The following is a 22,987-nucleotide window of genomic DNA, read 5'->3' on the forward strand; positions in this document are numbered from 1 at the left end:
TAGAAAATCCAAACCACTAGTGTGGTCTTTCATTTGGCCCACAGTTGCCAGGTTGAACTGCTCATGATGCCTACCTTTACATGAGACTTGGAGTGATGGGAGTTTGTAAATTAAAACTTTTTTATTTCCAATGTGCAATAACACCAATAATTTTGTAATTCACTTTTGAAAAAACACGCATTGTTTTAATTATTACTTCCACTAATGACAGAATAAACCCAGAAATTCTTATAAAGGTTCAAACTACGGTTATCGGAAACTGATGTTCCAAATACTGCTTAAGAAATCCATTTCTTTCTCGAGGAAAGAAAAGATAGAAGACTTGAGGGCATTGTTTTTCAGATTGCAAAGATATGTCACAAAGAACTGATCTGAAAACCATGAACCTGTCTCAACATTTGTTTCATTGCTCTGACATAGGAAACAGGAGGATGACTTGGTAGTTGTGCTACACATTTCTAAATGCAAGTCTTCTGAGTGTGCATTTCATCAGTAACATGTCAAGGAAATTGAGATGTGAGTTGCAGGTTAGAGAGAGACCCTTGGAATCTCAACAGAATCTATAGCAATTCTTCTGTACTCTACAGCTAAGGGGAATGACACCTCTCCAGTCGTTCAAGAACTGGTTTTAATTGGTAAAGTCTTTTGTAAAAGATAAGATACACTGGAACTGCAAAATGTCTTTCTGTGCTGATACTAACCTTGGTGACCCCAAAAGCAGTCAATTTACAGGCGGTGAAACTGTGTTTTCTAATGAACCTATCCAATCTTCAGACTCATCCTTCACCTCAGAGTTAAGTTTCTTCTTTTTGGGATATAATCACAGATAAGCCAGTGAATCAAATACAGTGCACAAGTAACTCATTTACTGAGTAAGAAACTACTGCCTCCCACCTCTTCCTAGTACTTGGGAATCAAAATTAAAATTAATTTTCCTCTCCATACACTTACAGCTTTTAATGAATTGTGATGCCTGACAGGAACCTTTCCAAACACCTTAGGATAAGACTTCTGCTGATAACGGCAAAGAATGGCCATTACTCATGAAATGCTAGCTTTGACTTTCACAGGGAAAGTTTAATTTTAACATTTTGGGAAAGACATACATTAAGCACCAGTAAGAAATGTCACCTTCCTTGCCCCCTTCCAACCCTATAAAGTTGTTCAAACTGGTTTAACATTTGCAACTGGTTAAATTTTATCTCTCCTTGCAAAAAAATTGCACTCTGAAATTAAGTAAGTAGGATCTTTTTATCTCTAAGTATCACTAACTGCATAACTCCAGTAGCATCCTGGAGAAGGACCACAAGGAGAGACTAAAATGAAGTACAGATAGTGATAGGAGTGTGATAGCCACAACAGCTGGGTGAAAGCTCTAAGTTCCTTGGCAACTAAGTGTAAAAGATAGGAGCAAGCAATCAAAAGAAAAAAAACCAAACAGATAAAGTCTCTGTTTTTCCTGTACATTTCCACAAGATGTAACTCCACTTTTACGTGAAACAGTCAACAATTCTGGGTCTGTTGAGAGTGCACAATTAATTTAAATGGACAGTAAAATACATAGCAAACCAGCCTCTCTAAAGACATCTTCTGCTTTTATATTTGGCTATATCGGTTAAGCCAACTTCAGTTTAATGTGGACTAATCTACTCTGGGGGAATATTGACACAAGGAGTCACATAGAGGGCTAAAGAAAACAAGTTTGCCTCTCCAAGTATGTTGACACAAACAGCTATTTAGACAGCTAGCTGCCCATTTGTAGTACAATTACCATCCAAACACACACAACCACAGTAAAAGAAAATCGTAAGTGATCACTATTTGTTTTGTACCTCAATAATGTTGTATGTAAATTATTCTAAAACCTAAACTTTAACACACATTCAGAAAACAGATGATTTTGGACCAGAAAACTGACATTCGTTTTATCCTCATTTGGTACAGAATAATTTTATTTTCCGAAGAGAGCTTCTCAGTTTTGTATATTGTTGAAGTCCTGATCTGATTAGGCATGTCACAGATGTCTGATGTGCTTTTCACATATTAAGTGTTCTAAACCACTACACCACTTGCCATCACTTCCGGTGAAAATCACCTATCCTTGCAATTTAGGAATGTCATTGTTCAAAGCGTAAAAGTACAGAGAAATTGAAAGATTCCTCCTCTGTTCCCATTAGATATCTAATCCTGTTCTCAGATAGAAAGCCTGACTCAACGGAAAGCATTAATTTTTACTTTCCACTGGCTGGTTTACAGAGTTCAGAACAGGCATGATATGTAGGCTGAGAACGGGTTTCACACAGCATTCAGAGCTTCGGTTTTTCTTACATTTGTGTTAAGCAAAATACAGCTTTAGAACTACAACAGAAAGGGCTGGGTATTTTTTGTCCACGATTCACGGTGCATGTACGTATTTTCTATTCTTTATGTACTTATTCAAATAATTTCAGAATCAAGGCAAGAAGTGAATGTTCACAGTATCTGCACTTTTTATCTGTCTCATTGGTGGATTGTCTAAAAGGCATTTAAAATTAATTAAATTTGAAGTAAAATTAATTAACTAAAATTAAAAATAATTCATTACTGCCATATTGCATTCAACCTGCAACTGAAGAAAAAGGCTACTTTTAAATAAAGCTGCACAAATAATTCATCAGAACATTCACAGATCACAACACAGGGAAAGTAAGTATCAGGAGAGAAATAAGAAATACGATGAGCTACAGAGTACAATTCCATGTATGGTCTATCATTATCAGTGAGGAATAGTATATAGGTGATTACCGTTTTCATATTTTCTACATACATCCTTTAATTGTTTTTATTATCCCCAAACTCTGGAAAGAACTATCATGTCTGCTTTAAAAACTGCATACTCTTAACACTGCTAACAAGGTAAATGGATTTGTATACCATTCTTCGTACTGTACACCATTACAAATTTAAAAGATTTTTGGTGCTGAGGGTCTTATCACTGTTCTTATGCACATCAGAGCTACTTTGGCTGAAAACTGGAGTTGGAAGCATTTTCTCCTAGACAACCTGCCTTGCAAGCTCTCACATCAGCACTTTCAGTTTAACGGAGAAATACCCTGAATATCATGAGGATCATTTCCATTACTTATTTGCACTGTAAAACGCACATTTTTCTGTGCGCCTGAAAGTTTGTTAGTTATCTGAAATTGCTATGCACCTGACACCAACATTATGGTGGAAAAAAACCCCAAACCAAGCAACAGTTGATTTTATTAAAATGCAAACCTTTCAACAAATGCTTACGTAGCGACAGATACCCCAAAATAGATATCAGAATCTTAGACACAAAGGAGTTTTCCATCTAGCTAATGACCTACCTTCATAATCTCGGACCCATTCCTTATGAATAGATCTCTCCCACCTGTTGCCTCCCATTAGCGGGATACTGTACAAGAACCAGCTTGCCTGCATGTACCTACTCTCTCCCTGTGGATTCTGTTCAAAGCTTAATCAGTTCCACAGGAATGTCTTGTAATTCCTCGATCTGGTACTTAATCACAGTATCTATTTTGAACACTTTTTCAAAAGTACAGACTGTTTTTTTTTTTGACATGTAAAAGAGATTTCAAAAATGCTCAAGTTCATTGGGCAAAGCCAAATATCATCTAGCTAGACAACAAAAATATCATTAAGAATGAAAGCAAAGGTTAATGACCAGAATGGTACTTAATTTGACTATAAATTAATAGCTTGTCCATTACGAATAAAGTACTGTGCATGCATGGAGGAGAGAAGCAGTTCAAATCTCAAGTCGTAACTCCTTATAAAGCACACAATGAAAATCACAAATCATACAAATGCATGAACAACAACAATGAATGGGGCTCATTATCAGGTCTTGATAAAGAGCAGACATGAAAGCAACCTACATATTGGGAACAGCAACATACAATTTAAGCAAATAATCTTTGTTGGATTGGCGTAGAAGCCTGGGAGAGGCTGCAAGTGCTCATACTGGAAGCAACTATTCAGTAAGTGTTCACAGCATAGACTGGTTTGGGTTGGAATGGATGTTAAATAACATCTACCCCCCTGTCATGGGCAGGGACACCTTCCACTAGACCATTTTGCTCAAAGCCCCATCCAGCCTGGCCTTGAACACTTCCAGGGATGGGGCAGCCACAGCTTCTCTGGGCAACCTGTGCCAGTGCCTCACCAACCTCACAGTAAAGAATTTCTTCAATCTATCTAATGCAAATATACCCTCTTTCAGTTTAAAACCATTCCGCCTTGTCCTATTCCTACATGCACTTGCAAATGTCCCTCTCCACATTTCCTGTAGGCCTCCTTTAGGCACTGAAAGCTGCTCTAAGGTCTCCCTGGAACCTTCTCTTCTTCAGGCTGAACAAGCCAAACTCTCTCAGCCTGTCTCCACAGCAGAGGTGTTCCAGCCTTCGGAGCATCTTCGTGGACCCCTCTGGACTTGCTCGAGCAGGTCCATGTCTCTCTTGTGTTGGGGACCCCAGGGCTGAACACAGTACTCCAATTGGGGTCTCATGAGAGCAGAGGAGAGGGGGAGAATCACCTCCCTTAATCTGCTGGTCATGTTCCTTTTGATGCGGCCCAGGATATGGTTGGCTTCCTGAGCTGCCTTTCCAGCTTAGAGACAAGGATGCCATGCAAGACTGTGTCAAATGCTTTGCGTGAGTCCAGGTACATGACGTCAGTTGCTCTTCCCTTATCCACCAATGCTGTAACCCCGTTGAGGAAGGCTGCTGAATTTGTCAGGCACAATAAGCCCTTAGTGAAGCCACGCTGGCTATCACCAATTGCCCCCTTATTGTCCACGTACCTTAGCGTAGCTTCCAGAGGGATCTGCTCCATGATCTTGCCAGGCACAGAAGCGAAACTGACTGGCCTGTAGTTCTTCGGGTCTTTTTTTCTTTTTTAAAAATGGAAGTTATGTTTCCCTTGTGTTCATTCTTTATCTTGCAGTTGCAGTTTAATTCTATCACAGGTTTTTGAACTTCTTTTAAAAAGCAGAATGCATACATTTTGCATTGCTATGATAGCCAACCCTCACAATACACTAAATCAACTCAATAGAAAAAAAAGAGAGGAATATTAAAACTGTTGCAGATGCCAAACTTCTGTCTGGAAGGCATATTGGCATACAGTGTATATGGATATGTACCCCAGATTTACAGATTTTGTGCATTAAGTCCAACTTTGGACTTGTAGAATTTCTGTGTGGAAAAAAAAAAAATACCTGGATGCACAAATGTAGAAGGTTATGCACACCACCATTTTCCTTTTTCCAACATACAAGTGTACGTGCAGCTGTTTGCTTTCAATTCATTATCTATCATCAATGAGCATTTATTTGGCCTTTTATCTTAGAAGAGCAACTCCATGTTTGACAGATAAATCATAGACAAAGAAATCTCATCTAGCCAGACAGTCAGAAACACCGTCCACTGAGACCCGTTCTGTAACACATAGGGCTCTTTGCAACAGGCTTATAATCAAGAGGTAAACACACCCTCAATACAAAACGAAGAAAAATCTTCTTGCCTCATTCAGATTCATGGCGAAACCCACACCAACTTCATGGAAAGCTGAACTAGGCTCAAAGCATGCAGCGATGTAGCATTGTAAGGCCCTAATGCACTACACTATGCTTGCTGCTCCTTCTGGGCCCAATTCACCATAACCATAACTATGCACTCATTTGGGATGAAGTTTTAATATCCAGCAACTGTTCTTTACCTATTCTTGCCCTTCCCCAATGAAAAATAACCTGAAACTTGAGAATTTTTTTTCAGCCTTACAAATTCCCCTATGTGGTTCACAGCATGGCCTCATGAACAGAATTAAGGGAACAAGCAGCCAGGCAGGAAACTCTTTAAGCTAGCATTTGGCTAGAATGGTTCCACATGCATTAAGCTAATTATTTTGCCAAACTTACACCTTTCTTCTGTGTCCTTTTATCAGTAGCAGAAATTACGATGGTTTTACTTGCTTTGTCCAATCAGAATTTCAAGCAGATGTTACAAATCATTTTTATCTGGGGTAAAAAATTAATTTCACTGTGAATTAGAAAGGAATCTAGATGTAAATGATGTCTGTGGCACATTAAATAGTGCATTAGTTACAGCTAACTCACTGACAGTAATGTCTGCCTGAAAACTACAGGCTCTCATTTTAAAGAATTTTTTCTGCCTTTCCTGCCTGAAAAAATCAGTTCTTACTACAAACAACAAAGGAGAAATGTTTACAAAGGAGAAATGATTGTAGCAACAGAAGCAGAGGAGAATTCTACGATCAGTTCAGAAATAAGTGCCACTGATAAAATGGGTTCCACTCATTCATGTCATTAGCCAAGGGTTTTAGAATTCTAATTACATATTAAGCCTCTTCCAGTACTCCAAATATTATGATAGGTATCATGTGTGACACTGCCAATGTTTAACTTGACATCCTAAGTAGATGGAAGGAAGCTCTGTATCTCAGCATAGCATTCTAGGCCCTTTTCTATTACTCTTCCTTCCAAAACTACCTCACTTTCCCTGAGCTCAGTGGATTTTAGCTATCTGATTTTACAATTCTGCCTCTCCTGCCCTCCTCTCCTACCCAACGCAAGTAACTACTTTATAAATAAAAATGGACCTGAAGTGACATTTATTTAATAAACATTCAGCCAGACTCACTTCCAGAAGCTTTCTGCAATCTGGTGGCTCTTATTCAACATCTGAGTCCTACAACCCAGACATGACCACAGTGGCTATAATAGGCAAGTGAAAATTAAATTCATCCCAGCTCTTACCTGACCATGGTTGTGAAGACTTAAGTCCAGTCCACATGTAAATTCAGTATGATGCTCGACTGTTTCCAGCAAAGGGTTAGGCTTGGAAAAGTCCCAGAATCTATAGAAAGAGGGAAGGAGGGAGAGGAGAGGGGGAATAAAAAAAATAAGAAAAATCAAACAAACCACAATTAAAGTAATTGAAAGGCCATTTAAAAAAATATAATGCAAGATATTGACAAATCTGTTGCTGGCAGGATATTTAAAAAAGCAAACTCATCCACTTAGGAAACATAACAAATCATACTCCTGCAAAGCCATCTGCTGATTTGCATAAATTAAACTCCACTGGGCAAAATCATCTTTGTCTCCTGTTGCAGAAACTGAGATCAAAGTTGGCACCCAAGAGCAGCTGTTGGGACATTATTAAAACAGAACAAAAGGTAGGTTAGAATACTCTTGTTACGTTTCTTGATGGCTGGGGAATTTTATCCCTGAAAGACATTAGCACAATTTACAGTTTTGCTCAGTTTTTTATATCATTCACTATTGGGTCTTTGTTTACTGAAAATTACACATTCATTTAGAAATATTGGTCATTTCCAGTCTCAAATTTGAGACCTGTCTCAAATTTGTTCCTCTAAAACAAAATGTAATATTATAATTTATTAATAAATTTGTACTACAAAGATCAGTTGCATTACAAAGTTAATACCTCTAATTTGTATTTCAAAAAGCATTTTTTCCTTTCATAGAAATGCTTAGAAAATAGATTTCTGAAGTGCTCTCATTCTCCCAGCTACTGCCCTGTTAGATGCAGTGTCCATCAATACAGTTAACAACAATGATAAGACAGGTGTAAGAGAAGATGGAATGAAAGTATAGGTAATCTCAGGCATGAGAAAAGGACTCGGGAATAGAACTTTCAGATAATAACACACTGATAAGATGCCATATGATGGCAGAAAAGAAAGTTTTGTTTTCTTTTTTGCACTGTATATACTGCTTAGAAAAGTCCATAGGACACGAAGCACAGCACATTTTGTAGGCTGGCTGCTGTAATCAAATTTTCTACAGCTCAAATTTTCACACAGTGGTCAATCATATGCTTTACTTCTTTTGCAACAAGCACGGAGGTCTCTGCTTTGCTCCTATTGGAGAAGGTGATAATACTTAATAAGAACAGTTCATTATCAGACCAACTACACTGAAAGCCGTGTATGTTCAAACCAATTCAAGTAAAATAGCAAACACTGGAGCCAACAGGGTCAGTTTGTTTAAGGTGTAGATGTTATTTCCTTCATAAACAAGCAGAGTGGTATCAGCACAATGGCTATACCATAGCAACAACCCTCTTAACTTTTTCCTAGTACCTGAGATCTAAGATAAACAACTTATTTTGCAAGAGAGAGGAGCAAAAGACCACCTCAGCATTTTCATCCTTCCACATTTGTTCCTAAGAAGGTAAGAAATCTTGTTGTTTTTAAGTACTAATGGTGGCCTTCCTTATCACATTACCTCCCTACTAAATCTTGAAAGACAATATGCTCATAACTGAAAACTAAGATTAAAGGAGGCGTCTGATCCACATGAACAGAAACTTAGAAAAGACTTTCTAATCAATTTTAAAAATAGGGCAATTTGGTGCTCGTTATATGGAGTCATGTTTGCAAAAAGTCAGAACCAGTTTAAGAGTACTGCAACTTAGTTCATGTTCTACAGACTGTCCAGGATGTTTTTTTATATATGAAAATAATTACTAGTGAAAGTCCAAAAAAAGAAAATGGTTCTGAGGACTGAGAACAGTTGATGACTAATCAATGATGCCTTTCATATCAACTGTGCAGTCCAAAGTGAAAAACACTCAGCAGCCCAGCTTCCAAAACTAGCATGGTGACAACAATATTTTGCTCAGAGTGAATTTCCATTGCATTCTGAAGACTGAAAGCACAATGCAGGTTTTCTAAGACAGTGTTTACCCCAGCAGGATAGCTGTAGAGCAAAATGAAGATGCATTCATAGCACAAATAGGTGTGCTTGCATTACTTTAATTGTAGGTGTATCTATGCAGTTGGTAGTACGAACTTCAATAGGGAGCCAGAAAATCACATAGGCTTTTAGGGTCCCTTACAGGTTTGTACGGCCTGTACAATCACAGGTGTGCCACTTGGATGGAACTACCATTTTTAGCCCTATTATGTACATTAAAACCAGCACTCACAACTGCAGTCACATCTGCATTGACCACAGATACCCTGCAACCTATATGAGTGCATTTTCTTACACTTTTTTTTCACTGGAACTGTTGAAAGTATTCCTTTTCCCTCATTTCTTGATAGTTTCTTATTTGTTTTACATGTACTTCACATGCATGTATACTGCAAGCAACGGCTTATTCTAAACAAGTCATTATGCAAAGAGGAAAAGCCTGTCTTCGTACGACCCACAGCAGTACCACAGAAATCTATCTTGCTATATACATCTCTTGTCCTCCCCTACCAAAATGCTTTTACCAATCCCTAATATTGTTTCTCCTGCTTCCTAGCATGTCCTCCTCCCTACTCTACCTTTATGTCTCCTGCCCCTGCACCTTCACCACTGGCTGGGAAAAAAAGGCAGCAAGTATCATTTCAGGTTCCAGTGCCTATACAAGGAAATAGAATGCATGTGTTGTGGCAGCCTGTTGCTGCATGCTGAGGAGCCAGCAGATCAGCAAGCACATTAGACAGGTGGTCCTTGTCTTTTTCTTTCCTTAAGGTAATACTTTGGATTTCCCTCTCTTGTATGTTCATGAGTTTCCATTAAATTTGCACAGGCTTAGCAAATTTAGACTACAACTTCCCTGTCATATCCAATTAAGTTTTCAATATGTTGAAACGTTACTTCAGGAAATGTTTCAGGGAAAATGCACAGACGGAAGCACAAAGAACACAACTTCTTTCCTTCTGGGAAACAAAATATTTATGATAAATAGGTATGCATGAAAGCTTTACTGATGTTCTTAGGTTTTAAATTAAGATGTCTTCATACATCGTATTTTTAGGTGGGTGCGAATCAGCTATTTAGAGGCTGCTTTTCATAAAAACCCACTCAAAGACTAATGCCACCATGCACTTGCAACCACATCAGGCAGAAGTCACAGTAGCATATGGATGTATATAACCAATAAGTTTTCAAGAGCAACCCAGAACTCAGTGTTAGTTTACTACCCATGTATCACACATTTCATTTTCCTGCTCCCATCCTCTAACCCCTGTGCAAAGATGGCTACCTGTAAAAGATCTTCCTGCAAACTAAAAAACTTCTGTCTGAGCAGAATTTAGTGTTAAGCTACTTTTGGATACAAGCTAATCAGGGCAATGCTGTTACTTCAGGCATTAACTTGGGACTGAAAATCTAACTATTTCCACAATAGTATCTTTAAGAGATTATTTCATTAAAGTTCCAGTAAACTATCAACGTTATGAAGCAGCTCAGGTACAGAAGAAAGCCCTTATTCAAAGTATTATCTTCCATAAGCATCAAAGAAAAGAGGAAGAATTGCTTGAGAGCCAAATCAAATGGAAAAGGATCCAAAAAATTAATTCTGAAATAGGTTTTACTTTTGAGTTGCCTCCAGTAGCATAGTTCTTTCCTAAGGACTCAATGTATATGCTTTATTTCAAAGTAATTTTTGCTGAAATGCTCACTTAGTGAACTTAGTGAACCTCTTCCTATGAACTGTATGAGAAAACAAACCACCTCTTGGAGTATGACCCTACATATGCATCACTGGTTTTTCTTATTACATATGTGAGCTGATGTCCTGAAAATGAAATCCCATACATTTTTCTATAAGGTAAAATGGCAAGTTATCTTTGTTTCAATTCTTCAGCCACAATATAACAGAATAACTTTTAAGAACAACTTAGTTACTAGCCTTCATTAATACCTCTTTTCTGAAGATCTTCAAATTTGCAAAACTTACCATTAACCTTAATACTTTACTCCAAACAATGATTTGAGAATAACTCTCATCATCATCACATGCTTAAAGCCATAACATATTCTTATCATCATCCTACTGAGGTACCAACCAAAGATCCTAAACCAGAAACAGAGTGCCGTGAAAAGCAGGGCATGCTCACAAAATTAAGACACTTCTTGTCACTAAGAAGTTCAATCTGATTTAAGAAATCCAAGTGAGAAACTCCATTTAGGCGAGTATATGTTTTCTTTAGTACTTTTAACTTCAATCAAAACAAGGTGCAGGCCAAGATGCAGCATCATGTGCTAGTCTAATCTAGTAAAATGAAGACATGAGCCTTCATGGGCTGGCTGGCATACAAGAGTACCAACTTCACTGCTGCCGATAGACAGTAACTTAAGCGTAGTTATGAGAGTGAAGTTATACAGCTCTTTGTTCCCCAATTTCTCCCCAGAACAAGAATTAACTAAAAGGGGATGCAGACCCTTAACTTAGGGACATACATATTCTCATAAGAGCTTTTAGATATTCCCCATCCTTTGGTATCATAATCCTAGACTGGAGCTTCAGTTCACTTTGAGACATGCCCCACTCTTCATCAAGCACTGGGAAAGGTCAGTTGGCAAAAAATGGGTAAGTAAGTCGGATGCTTAAGGAATACAGACATGGTTGTCACTAACATACAGATAGCACTGTAGGTATGTGTGCTCTCTCTCAATACTTCTGTTTCCTCATCTGTTCACAAAAAAAAACCCTTGACTTTGCCTTTCAGACAGACAGAATACATTCTGTAGAGAAAGATTTAAATGTATTTGTATGACAAACAGAAAAAATAGATAGCTTCACAACCAAAAAGGAAAAATGGATTATTTAGAAGAAACAAATTGCCCTTTCCAAAAGAAAAAAATATTCAGACATTGCCATAGTTAAATATTCAAGTCTAAATACTTGAAGGTTTTAATGACAAATATTTAAAACTTATACAGACCTGGTTTTTAAGAGAAAAGAAAAAGAAAAAACCCCCCAAAAATATCCCTTTGCTGTTTTCTGCACCAACATTATAGTGCTATTCATAGCACCAGAAAATTTGTTTTCATAGATGAAATATATTAATCTATTTATGAGATTAAATCATTTGATGAGTAGCTCCTGAGACCAACACTCCTAGTTCTCATAGAAATTGCATCTTGTAATATTTATTTCAAAACTAGCATGTGCAGGCAGGAAAATGCCAGTGAACTTACTTAAAAATACAAGGACCTGAGTATTCATTTATATGTCAAAATACTTACTATGAAATTTTAATTCTTGTTTTAATCCAAAAAGAACACACGTAAGAGAACAGATATGCTTTACACTAGTGTATGAATTATTTTGACTAATTCCGTAGTTGCAAGAAACAGTAATTGAGAAGTACAAGAAGTTCTGAATTTTGTTAGTTTCACCAGATGTAATGCCCAGATGTAATGCCCCTGACTATCACTAGCTAGGGGAAGAAAAAGAGAGCAAATGAGCAAACACCCATCTTTTCACCCTGGGGAAGAAAAAAAAAAGGGGGGGAGAAAAAAAAAAAAAGGAAAAAGACAACAAGGATAATTAACTGAAGTGAAAACCACTTTCTCTTATGAGCTGCATTACTGAACAAGTTCTCAAGATTTCTTTTGATCCAAGTTACTGAACTTGTTAATTGTGATGGAGAGCTGGAGATAGCGGTTTACCTTAAAGCATCTTGAAGAGACAATGTCCAGTACAGTAAAACTTTCAACAAAAATCATTTTTTTCCTCAGAGGCAAGCTTCTGTGAATGCATTTCAGGATCTGGCCTGATACCAGCTTAATGAAGTCCTATAATTTATCAGATCTTTTCTTTAGAGTTTGGTGAGCACTGTCTGTGCCTAATGCACCAACATTTTTTTTTTTCAATACTGAAGAGAGTCCAAAAATATAGAACAGTGATTCCAGTAAGAGATGACACTGATGTTCTTTCAAACTGAATTTTGATAGCGATAACGTTTAAGAACATGCATGCAGATCTAAATAAGTTCTGGAAATATTAAGTACTTTGTGCATTTCCTGGCATTTTAATAATTCGTTTCTGTTAAAACTGCTCCTTAAGTAACCTACAATTTTCCTGAACTCTTCCAAAGAGTAAAGAAATGGCATAGAAAAAAATTTGTTTCAATAAGTCATTTACTAGACAGGAGTTAAACCCAAATCATTACACCCAAGTATGCAAAAACTCAAGTTAAAATTTATCCTCTTTTTCTTAGCCCTCATTAAGAAGTTGACAAGTGAACTAGTTTTCTTTTCAGTGGCTTGATCATAGTGCACACATGCAATCACTGACTGGTTTGAGTTGGAAAGGACCTTAAAGATCATCTAGTTCTAGCCCTCCTGCCATGGGCAGGGACACCTTCCACTAGACCAGGTTGTTCAAAGCCCCATCCAACCCGGCCTTGAACACTGCCAGGGATGGGGCAGCCACAGCTTCTCTGGGCACCCTGTGCCAGTGCCTCACAACCCTCATAGTGAAGAATTTCTTCTTAATATATAACATAAATCTACCTTTCAGTTTAAAGCCATTCCCCTTGACACTACATGCCCTATCACTACAATCACTATACTATTTGCAAAGGATGAAGCTAAGCATTGTTAACGTTGCTTTCAACATACTATTTTTTGCTTTTAGATATCCAGTTATAATTATGTACCAAACTAGCTGTTTTACCAAACTAGCTGTTTTACCTGAAACAAACAAAAACTCTGCCTCTTACATGGCAGTTTAGTAATTTTATCCAAGATCTGTATTTGTTTGGTTAAACTATAAAGCTTCAGTAACATTTAAGATTAGAGAGCTTAAACAGTAAGCTATGTTGTACACATTTATCTACTATATTTTATTCCTTACAGACAATTCTGAGCTTCAAACAAAATGTTGAAGAAAATAACAGACCCTATCATAACTAAGCTGCTATTAAAGTAACACTCTTAGTATCAATGAACCTGTTTTTAAAGGCCTGCCGTATCACACTGTTCTATGAATTACTATTAAATGTGGCTAAAGTCACAGGCCTTGAGTAGATTCAAGAAGATACAAAATTAATACCATGTACTGAATCCATACTTCTCTTTTACCTTTTAAATATTTATCAAGTATTTTTGTTCTTAAATTGGAATGTATGTATATCTGGTTATGCCCACATGTGCATGTATATGCATGTTCGTACATGACAGAATGTGTGTATGTATGTGCACGTGGAGTGGGTGGTGCATCCAGTTAAATTCTGAACATTTCTAAGTGAACTCTATTTCTTACTGTGAGCTATGTTGCTTCCTGCAAATGACAGCACAGGATATGTGGCAGAGGTACAACACGGTCATCATATTATGTTCTTTAAACTAGATGTACCCAAAGTGTTGCCGTAACAAGTTTCCTCTGTCGTACAGATTATTTTGCTTGTGCCCTCTTTTCCAAAGACTTTCACCTGACCTTCTCTGTTGTTTGTTCACTCATAACAAACATACCAAGTCCAACAACTAACAGTTTTAGAAACCTAAAAATCTGTATTTCATCTCTTCAACCCTGCCCTCTATCCCTACTGACAAGAAGTAACTGTTTGGAATGAAAAGTAATGCGTAGCATGGCATTTTGTGAAAAGGTCTCCAAGCTCTGCATTTAGAGATACCCTGGTATATGAGCTAGGAGCTCTCCTCATGTTTACTGACAGCTTCCACATATGAAAATGTCAGAGCTGAAATTGCAATAGATTTCAGTACCGCATGAAGCTCATTAATGCTAAACCTGAAGGATATATAGTTGGTGTCAAAAATGGGAAGAGCATGACAACACAATCATGTCACTTCAACGCACCAGCATGCTGATTATTAATCTTATTGCTCAGACAAGGCCACTGGAAGAAATCAATTACCACTTTTTATTTTAGACCTAGAAGCCTTTTGAGAAACAATACGCTGCAAACCAGCTGGCACTGCATCAGTAAAGGATGTTAACTAAGATCCCATAAATAACCTTCCACGGACCACTGTGCAGTATTCTGAGAAGTGTGTTTTAAACATAAATAAAATTAAGCACTTTATGTAAGACAGAATGCTGGTACAGCAGTCTAGAAAGTTATACACACATGGACATCACAGCACTTACACTGTCCGGCTCCTGGCACCAACCACACAACAGTGGATATCACCAGCAAGGTACTCTCCTTATTACAATAAGCAGAAGGGGACAGATCTCCCACAGATGGGCCCACCATCACCCCCATCCCCAGGAAGACGCACCAGGAGCTCCCTGCAGCCTAGGACCTGAAAGGCAACATCCCCTCTAGTGCTGTTGAGGTTGAGGACTCACGTGTGCCAAGGACAACTGCTCCAGCAACTGTCTCCCTGTGGAATGCGACCATTGTCACTGTACAGTCTCAAGCAGTCCCACATCATCTATAGCAGAGCTTCGGAGCCCCTTTGCACCCCTGCATGTTTCTGTTAGCTGCGTTCTGGGTGCTGCAACCAAGAGGTTGGATGAAAAGAGAGTTTTCCAGCTATACCACTCTTCCACTAAGACACTTGAAAGTATACAAAATTCCTACAGTGCTTAACACACTAACTTCATGATGCAACTTTATATGATGTTATGGCACAAGACTATATAGATTTATGATTTAGAAACATTTTCAGACAATGAGAGTTAGCAACATTTCCCTTACGAAACAGAACTTTTCTATGCCTGGTGTCAGACCACTTAGGACACAATAAGAAGTGACATTAATTGGGATGATTTGGGCAAGTGGGATAACTGCAGTCACTTGTAGAGGCAAGAGGGCTTCTCCCATTTGTAAATGTACTGCCTACTATATTCAGTCCATCTTATAAAACTAAAATGCAGATTAAAGAATGTGATGAAAATACTCAGGAATGTACTTCATAGTGTATTGACTTATGACTCTGTGCATCTTAGCAAAGTCCTAATATGAAGTCAAATTTCTTTAGACTTTTAATCAGCTTTAAATCAGCTGTACTGTAACTTCCTCAGCAGCATCAGATATACTCGGCAGCCAGGGGAACTTGAGAAGTATTGCAAGAACTTCAGCATACACACTGTGAACAATACTAAAGCTTCCTCAGATACTGGCAGGACAAAAACTTTGTTCATAAAAAGCTTATATAAAAATATGTCACAGAAATATAAGAAGTCACCCACCTACACTCACTAAAGAGGTTATTACCTTCTTACAGACACTATCATAGCCGGACACAACTACATTCAGAAGAATGATGTGAAAAGGATTACAGAAGGCATCTGTCACAGCAGATATCATTCAGAAGAGTCACTGAGCTAGCCTTTAAGTGAAGAACCAATGCATTTTCAACATAGCTTATGAAGAGAGAAAACACCTGACAGCAACATTAATCGTAATTCAGTATGTCCACTCTAAAACTGTTTTCTATTGCAGACCACATTAAAATAGATTATCTTTCCATTTTTATCCAATAAAAAGATACCGTACCTCACAGTAAAATCATAGGAGCAAGAGGCCAGTAAGGTTGCATGGAATGGTGAAAACTGCAAGAAAACAAAACAGAACAACTTTTAAAGTAAAACATTGTGAACATAGAGTCTTAATGTAAGTAGAAAGTTACCAAAGTTTAACTATTTGCGTTGGTAGGTACCACATCATGCTGCAACAAAACAGACTACATCAACAAATTTCCCTGCCATGCTTCTAATTACAAGGAATGCTCTATGGGATCCTGGTTTGGTTTGATTTCATTACAGTAGTGCTAAACAACCCTTCTGTAAAGTTGAGAAGTTTTAGGACAGTCATATAAACTGTTATTAAATTCTGCTTTTGGCTGACAAGCTGAGTATCATCTCATTATATAAAGTGAGTTTCAGAAAAGCTATGTGAGCAGTTTATTATTTTCAGACAGAGAGAATTTGTGCCATACTACAGACAATGTAAGCTATGTAACTGTCATCAATTCCATATCCTAAAATTTTGAAATTATTTACAGAAATGGGAAAATTTAAGAAATGTTGAAAAACTGAAGGCAATATAACATCACTTCACCATTTCCTCCTCCCCTGCAGGGCATTTTATAGGATATACTCTTCTGTGGAGTCTTGCGGACAGGTCTAAGAACTGCAGCAATAAGGATGCAGTTAGGCCAAAATTGTTCACCTTGGATCCAGCTTTTTGGCAACCTTCAGTTTCCACCTATTTCAAGGTCTGTATTTCTCAACAGGAAACAATGACATAACTTTAGTTTGAAATGTAGGACCCCCATATTATGGTTCATATGTAAGATTTTTCCTGCAAGACTTTCTCTATTACTCACAGCTACTACAAAGTCAAAAGTTAAGCCTGGGCTACTGCCACAACTGTCGAAGTTGCCAAGAGAACTGTGTCTGTTGCTGCCTGCTGAACGATACTGACAGAGTTCTCGTTACTGTAGCAGAACTGAGGGATATGCGTGCTTGAACTTTAACCTCCCCAGATTTCCTAAAAAATTTCAGGAGGAAAAAAACCAAACACACCAAAACAGCTTTTTCTTCTGTATCTCTGAATAATAAAGGAGAAGAAGTCTGATGGGCAATAAAAACAATGGCAGACTTCCCACAAGCCACCTTTGTATTTTTGTCCACATAGTTTCAGATGAAGCAAAACCATCTTGTCAAAGCTGAAAAGCTTTGTCATTTAACCTTAAGTATCCTAGAAACTTACCTAAGCAAACTCTATCTAAATACTAGCAGTATTTCAACATTTAAGTTGAAAGAATTTGTGTAATGTCTTTCTGCTAAAAAGAGTATTTTAAAATTCCGTTCCACTGAACTGTAAGATACTACAGTTTTATCAACTGAACAGTTGTATGTAAACAGAGGAGACAAACATGCCATCAAGGCCAACCTCCAACATTTCATAGATCATTCATCTAAGTATCCTTTCAAGTAAACTCAAAAACCATAACTACATTTCAGTATAAGAGGCTGAAGCCAGCTAAGATATGAGACAGCCAAAAGCACCAATGTCAAAATCTCCTGGAAAGGACTCCAGATGACCTCAGTATGCTGATAATGCCCTGTACTGCAGAGGAAGACCACAAGAAATCTGCAGGAATCTTGACAGTATCGTGTCGGGTAGAATTCCTTGACAGCCTCGGATATGACAGTCCATGCAAACCCAAACAAGTGAACAGAATATAAATGACAGACAACTGAAGAGTGTGATTTCATGGTTGGTTTAAGCTAATTTAAGAGTGCACTGCTGCCAAGACTTGTGGCTTTCCCTTTCCACTTCAGGCTGTGTGCTCCTGCCCCCCCCCCCTTTGTGTCAGGGCTTGCAATGGTGTGGTTGAGTGAAAAATTGAGACAGCTTAGTGATCCAGACAGAAATCAGTCACTTTTAGGGGCAGGATTTTCAGTCAGAGCAATCAGCTCTGCCAGCTTCCTACACAGCTTTATAATTGCTAGTGTCAGCACAATGTAAGGGAAGAGACATCAGTAGGGACAGCTGCCTCTATTTAGGCAGCATCCAGGTCTCTCTCCATTTAGTATGACTGGTGAGCTATACCACACAAGAGTAGATATGCTGCACCATCTCTAAGTGCTGGGCCACATTCTCATAACTCATGTCCACAAGGACCACGTCTATCTTGAAATGGAAGCATAAAATCCTGCTAAGACAGAAGCCATGTACTCTCACATACCTCTCCATTGCACATGTAAGCACCACCTCCTTAAACCCACTTAATTCAGTTCAATCTCAGAGGTTGGTGCAAAAAAAGTTCTACTGCTGGCCAACTCCTGATAATAATTTCAAGGCACTTTAAGAAAACAGGGAGCATGATAAAATGGAAACTCAGATGAGACAATATAAGAATATAAAAATACCCTACCTGGTCAGGCCAACAGCCTTCGAGACCAGTGCTCTATGTTTACATAGCATCTTTGGTATTTTAGTTTGTACAAATCACCTCTGGTCCTCTCACTAGATACCACTGAGAAGAGCCAGGCTTTGTCTTCTCCTTTTACGCCAATCATTCATATACAGTGATAAGATCCTCCCTAAGCCTTCTCCATGCTAAACAAATCCCAGCTCTCAGCCTCTCCTGGTAGGACACAGGCTCCAGTCTCTTAATCTTCTTTGGGGCCCTTTGTTGTATTTACTCCAGTATGTCTGTGTTCCCCTTGTATTGGGAAGCCCAGAACTGGACTCAGCACTCCACATGTGCTCTCACTGGTGCAGTGAGTAGTGGTGAAGGATCACCTCCCTCAACCTGCCAGCACACTCCTCCTAACGCAGCCCAGCATAATAGGGAGAAGAGAAATTAGAGATGTGTAAAATAAGTACTTCCATCTGTTTCCAAATCCACCTTCTACTAGTTTCATCAAGTGTCCTTTAGTCCTATTATCACAGGTTATGGTGAATAACAATTCTGCATTCACTTTCTCCATTCCATCGTGAAAACAATACGCTATGAATCCCTTAGTGGCAGAGCTGTTTTTAAAAGATCCTGCTAACTGTCAAAGAGTAAGAATGTGATAGTCTGTACTGATTCATACTGTATTGATTCATCTGTCTTAATGGCTGTCAAATTGGAGTAATAAAATAATCTTTGTTTGTTTAAAAAACAAACAAACTCGAACACCACTGCTAAATGTTCTTCTGCTGAGCATGGTCATGCAGGAATTAACGTACAGAAAAAGACTGGACAGCTACTACCAGCGGGGATAGCAGGCAAGGGTAGCCAGGATAAAGAGGAGCAGGAGCTTCTCAGGCTGTCTGGCCACAAACAGGATTTGTGATATGGAACCACTCCCTAGAGCCACACCTTTTTCTGACAAATTACAACCTAAGCACAGTAACTTTTAAAGTTGTTAGAAACACATAAAAAATTCCAAGGGCATGTGAAGCAAAATACCGACTCAGGATAATTCTTTTCTGCCAGTTCAGTCTTCCTAGAAAATATTATTAAACATGCTTGCTCCTGAAAGCCTTTAAAAGGATCACATATTAACTAATATAGAAAAATAATATGCACTGATTAATATGAAAAAAAAAAAAGAAGTAATCATGCAGCTAGAACAGATCTCTACCGGTGGTTGATCTAGCAATAGTCAGACCCAGAATAGCCACCTGTAGCCTTTCACGCACAAAGTTTCAAAAACTCTTTGAACATATTAACATTTTCCTTGTGCTCACAAAAATACATATTCACAAGTCCTATACCTTCCCTTATGTGAATATTGACCCTTTGTATGGAGAGAAAAAGGCACAGCACCATTGAAAAAACAAATAAGGGAAGGTATTTTCCCCTCTCCCAAACTTCCCTTATAACTTAGCTCTCAAGCTCTCGAACCCTCATGGATAATATATTAACCTCATGGATAATATATTGACTTTGAAGATGTCATTTACTTCAAAACCCCAGCAACCTGCTAAACATCAAAATGTTTTATAGTGCTGAACTGAAGGTTTCCAGGAACAGTCACCATAGCATCTAAAATCTTCAACATCTGTTGGGTTTTTTTCCTAGTTATTAGATAATATAAAGTATTACTGCTTTCCAGAAAAAGACGTGTAACAATTCAGTGGTGTTCAGTGGGGAATAAAATACAACTTACTTTTACTCTTCTGATAGCATAGGTATGACCAAGCAGGATGAACACGGGTTGCCGGATGTTCCGCAAATCCCACCCTTTCAAGCTACAGTCAACTGCACCAGTTACCAGCAAGTTCTGATGAGTTGATAAAACACAGATATATCAGGAAAATTTAATTATTACATTGCAGTGATGCATATGTTGGCTATAAAAGTTACATAAATCAAACAATAGAGATGAATAAACCATAAATGAGGTCTCCAGCATGTAAATGAAAAGAGAACAGAGAAATACAAACTGTTTCTCCACTATGGAATATTCTGTCCACTATACAAAGACTAAGCAAAACCTTTGATCCACTTGGGTCATCTATGTGTTGGAACAATGCTCTTCTGAAGATGTAGTGGTGAATGAGAACAATAAAGCAACTAGACATATTTTTATAAAAAGAAGATGCATTTATGTTGCAGTAAAAAAACCTGCTGTTTAATAAGAGTGGTTCAATTAGGAAAACAGGTTTATACCTCATCATATTTGCACCAGTCACAGCTCAAAATCTCAGCCTGGTGGGCCGGTATCACAAGTTTGACTCGGGGGGTTTTCACATCCCAAACTCTTACAGTCTGGTCACCTGAAACAAAAAGAAATTCATTCAGCATTATTGAGTCAGTTACGGGATACAGTTAATTCACTAGGACTTAGTAGACAACTGCTTCTTGGCTGTATGAAATACAAACTACTACAGGAAGACACTCATGCCAAATAAAGCAAGTGCATTATAGGCACAGAGGTCAGATTGATGCACAAAAGGAATCAGAACTTACTATTGCTCTTTCATTAGCAAAAAGCCCTAACAAACAAAACAAAACCAAACACTTCATTCTGTTATTAATGCTTTCATTACTTTTTAAAGTCTGATTTGATTAAAAGAACACGAGGTAAAATGCTTAAATGACTTTTAATTAAGGTAGGAGCTTAAGATCCATTTAAAAAATGACTTACAAAACCACAATCATGAAAAAATTTTCTCTGCAAGCCAGCTGAGAAAAAGTTCCTAGTTACATGCTTTTGGCACACAGAAAAGTGAGTAGTATTTAAAATGCAACTTAGCTGCAGATTCTTTCAATGAAAAGAAAATTTAAGACACATTACCTGTACTCATCATGTGCAAAACCTGCACAGTTACTCTCATTTTTTGAAATATTGGAAGATAAAGTAACTCTTGCTATAACTGTTACACATATTAAAGGCAATGTCTGCTTTAACCTCAGATCACACGCACACATCTGCACGTGAGCGCACACACACACAAAGCTTTTCAGAGAGCTATGAAGGGTGTCCAGCTTAACTTAAGAGCTGCAAATCACCTGAGCCTCTGTTTACCTCCAGCCAGAAATTGTCTTTCACTCCTAAAGATCTTTAGCATTTGTGTATACCCTCCTTACAAATTCAGTTCATAATGGCCTACAAAGACCTGGAAAACTGCATCAGCTGACAAGACAACCATGCTTTTCACTTTTTTTAATAGGGGTTCTCTCATTAACCCTGAATATTTAGCTCTGTATCAGCAAAAATTGATTTTGCAGCTCATTTGTTTACAGACAGATAAAATTAATTAAGTTCATGATCATGCCTGTGTTCAATCAAGAGACAAAAAAAGATCACTAGAAGCTATATCCAAACATCCATGAAATTACTAATATTTCTTTACCAGAAACACTTCTGAAAATCCCCAAATTGGTTATGATCAATAATTAGAAATTTTATGCAGTTTAGATATAAGCATTTTGATGATTTTAGTGTCCAGTTGGTCATTGACCTTAAAACATACAGCTGGGCACCCAAAATCATACCTCTTTTCAAGAAACTGGCTACAATTCAAACAAAACCATCCCTAGAATCACAACAACAATATTCCTATTCCTACAGACCCTGCAGACTTTGCAGAAAGACCTAAAATGTTTTGCAACTTTGAATACAAAAATTAAGCTAGAGAGTGTTTGGTTCCACTATATGACACAAAACTGGCCTGATGACTGTGGTACTACACAGATCACAGGAAGCTTTGCTCTGATGGTTGGTTGGCTTTTCCTCAGACTTCACAATGCGAGAGATACTGTACACTTGGTGGGTAAATTCCCTACCTGTGAGGTGGGAACAGCACATGATTTCTTATGGTTTTCACTCCTCTCCCCTATTTTAATACTGTCAGCAGCAAGACTGCTGCTCCAAATAGTATGTACAGCACTCCTGACAATAACACTCTGCAGTCAGCTGAAGCCCCAAACATCACTACGGTGCTTATAAAAACAGGGCGACATATGGAGAGGAAGAAACATGACCAGCAGGGTCTTGGCAAAAGGAAAAACAAGCTAGTACACCCATCCACCCACCATTAGCCCAGCTAATCTGCTTGCCTGCAGAGGACAGATTTCACTTTGAGCCTTAAGTCTATCTGAAATATTATAATGGACTTCTTAAAAAGCTTTTATTTTAATTTCATCAGATAACAGATTTGAAGGGGAAACGCATATTTCACTACAGACAAGATCATTTTTTCCCAAGCAAATAAATGTACAAATCCAGGTGAACTGGAATTAACTGCTACAGAGATGGACCACACT

At 38.1% G+C, this 22,987-nt stretch overlaps 1 protein-coding gene across 1 annotated transcript in view; it reads right to left on the bottom strand.

Annotated features, from left to right (window-relative positions):
* The window catches only part of PEX7 (peroxisomal biogenesis factor 7), a 45,014-nt gene that overhangs the window by 7,129 nt on the left and 14,898 nt on the right, over positions 1–22,987 (bottom strand). Inside the window, exons 6-9 of the mRNA XM_030489929.1 lie at positions 20,888–20,994; positions 20,385–20,498; positions 16,267–16,322; positions 6,803–6,902 (exon numbers count right to left, since the gene is read on the bottom strand). Of these exons, the coding sequence (XP_030345789.1) occupies positions 6,803–6,902; positions 16,267–16,322; positions 20,385–20,498; positions 20,888–20,994 (377 nt within the window). The remainder of the gene's footprint in view (positions 1–6,802; positions 6,903–16,266; positions 16,323–20,384; positions 20,499–20,887; positions 20,995–22,987) is intronic.

Source organism: Strigops habroptila, chromosome 6, assembly GCF_004027225.2.
Source record: "Strigops habroptila isolate Jane chromosome 6, bStrHab1.2.pri, whole genome shotgun sequence".
Lineage (NCBI taxonomy): Eukaryota > Metazoa > Chordata > Aves > Psittaciformes > Psittacidae > Strigops > Strigops habroptila.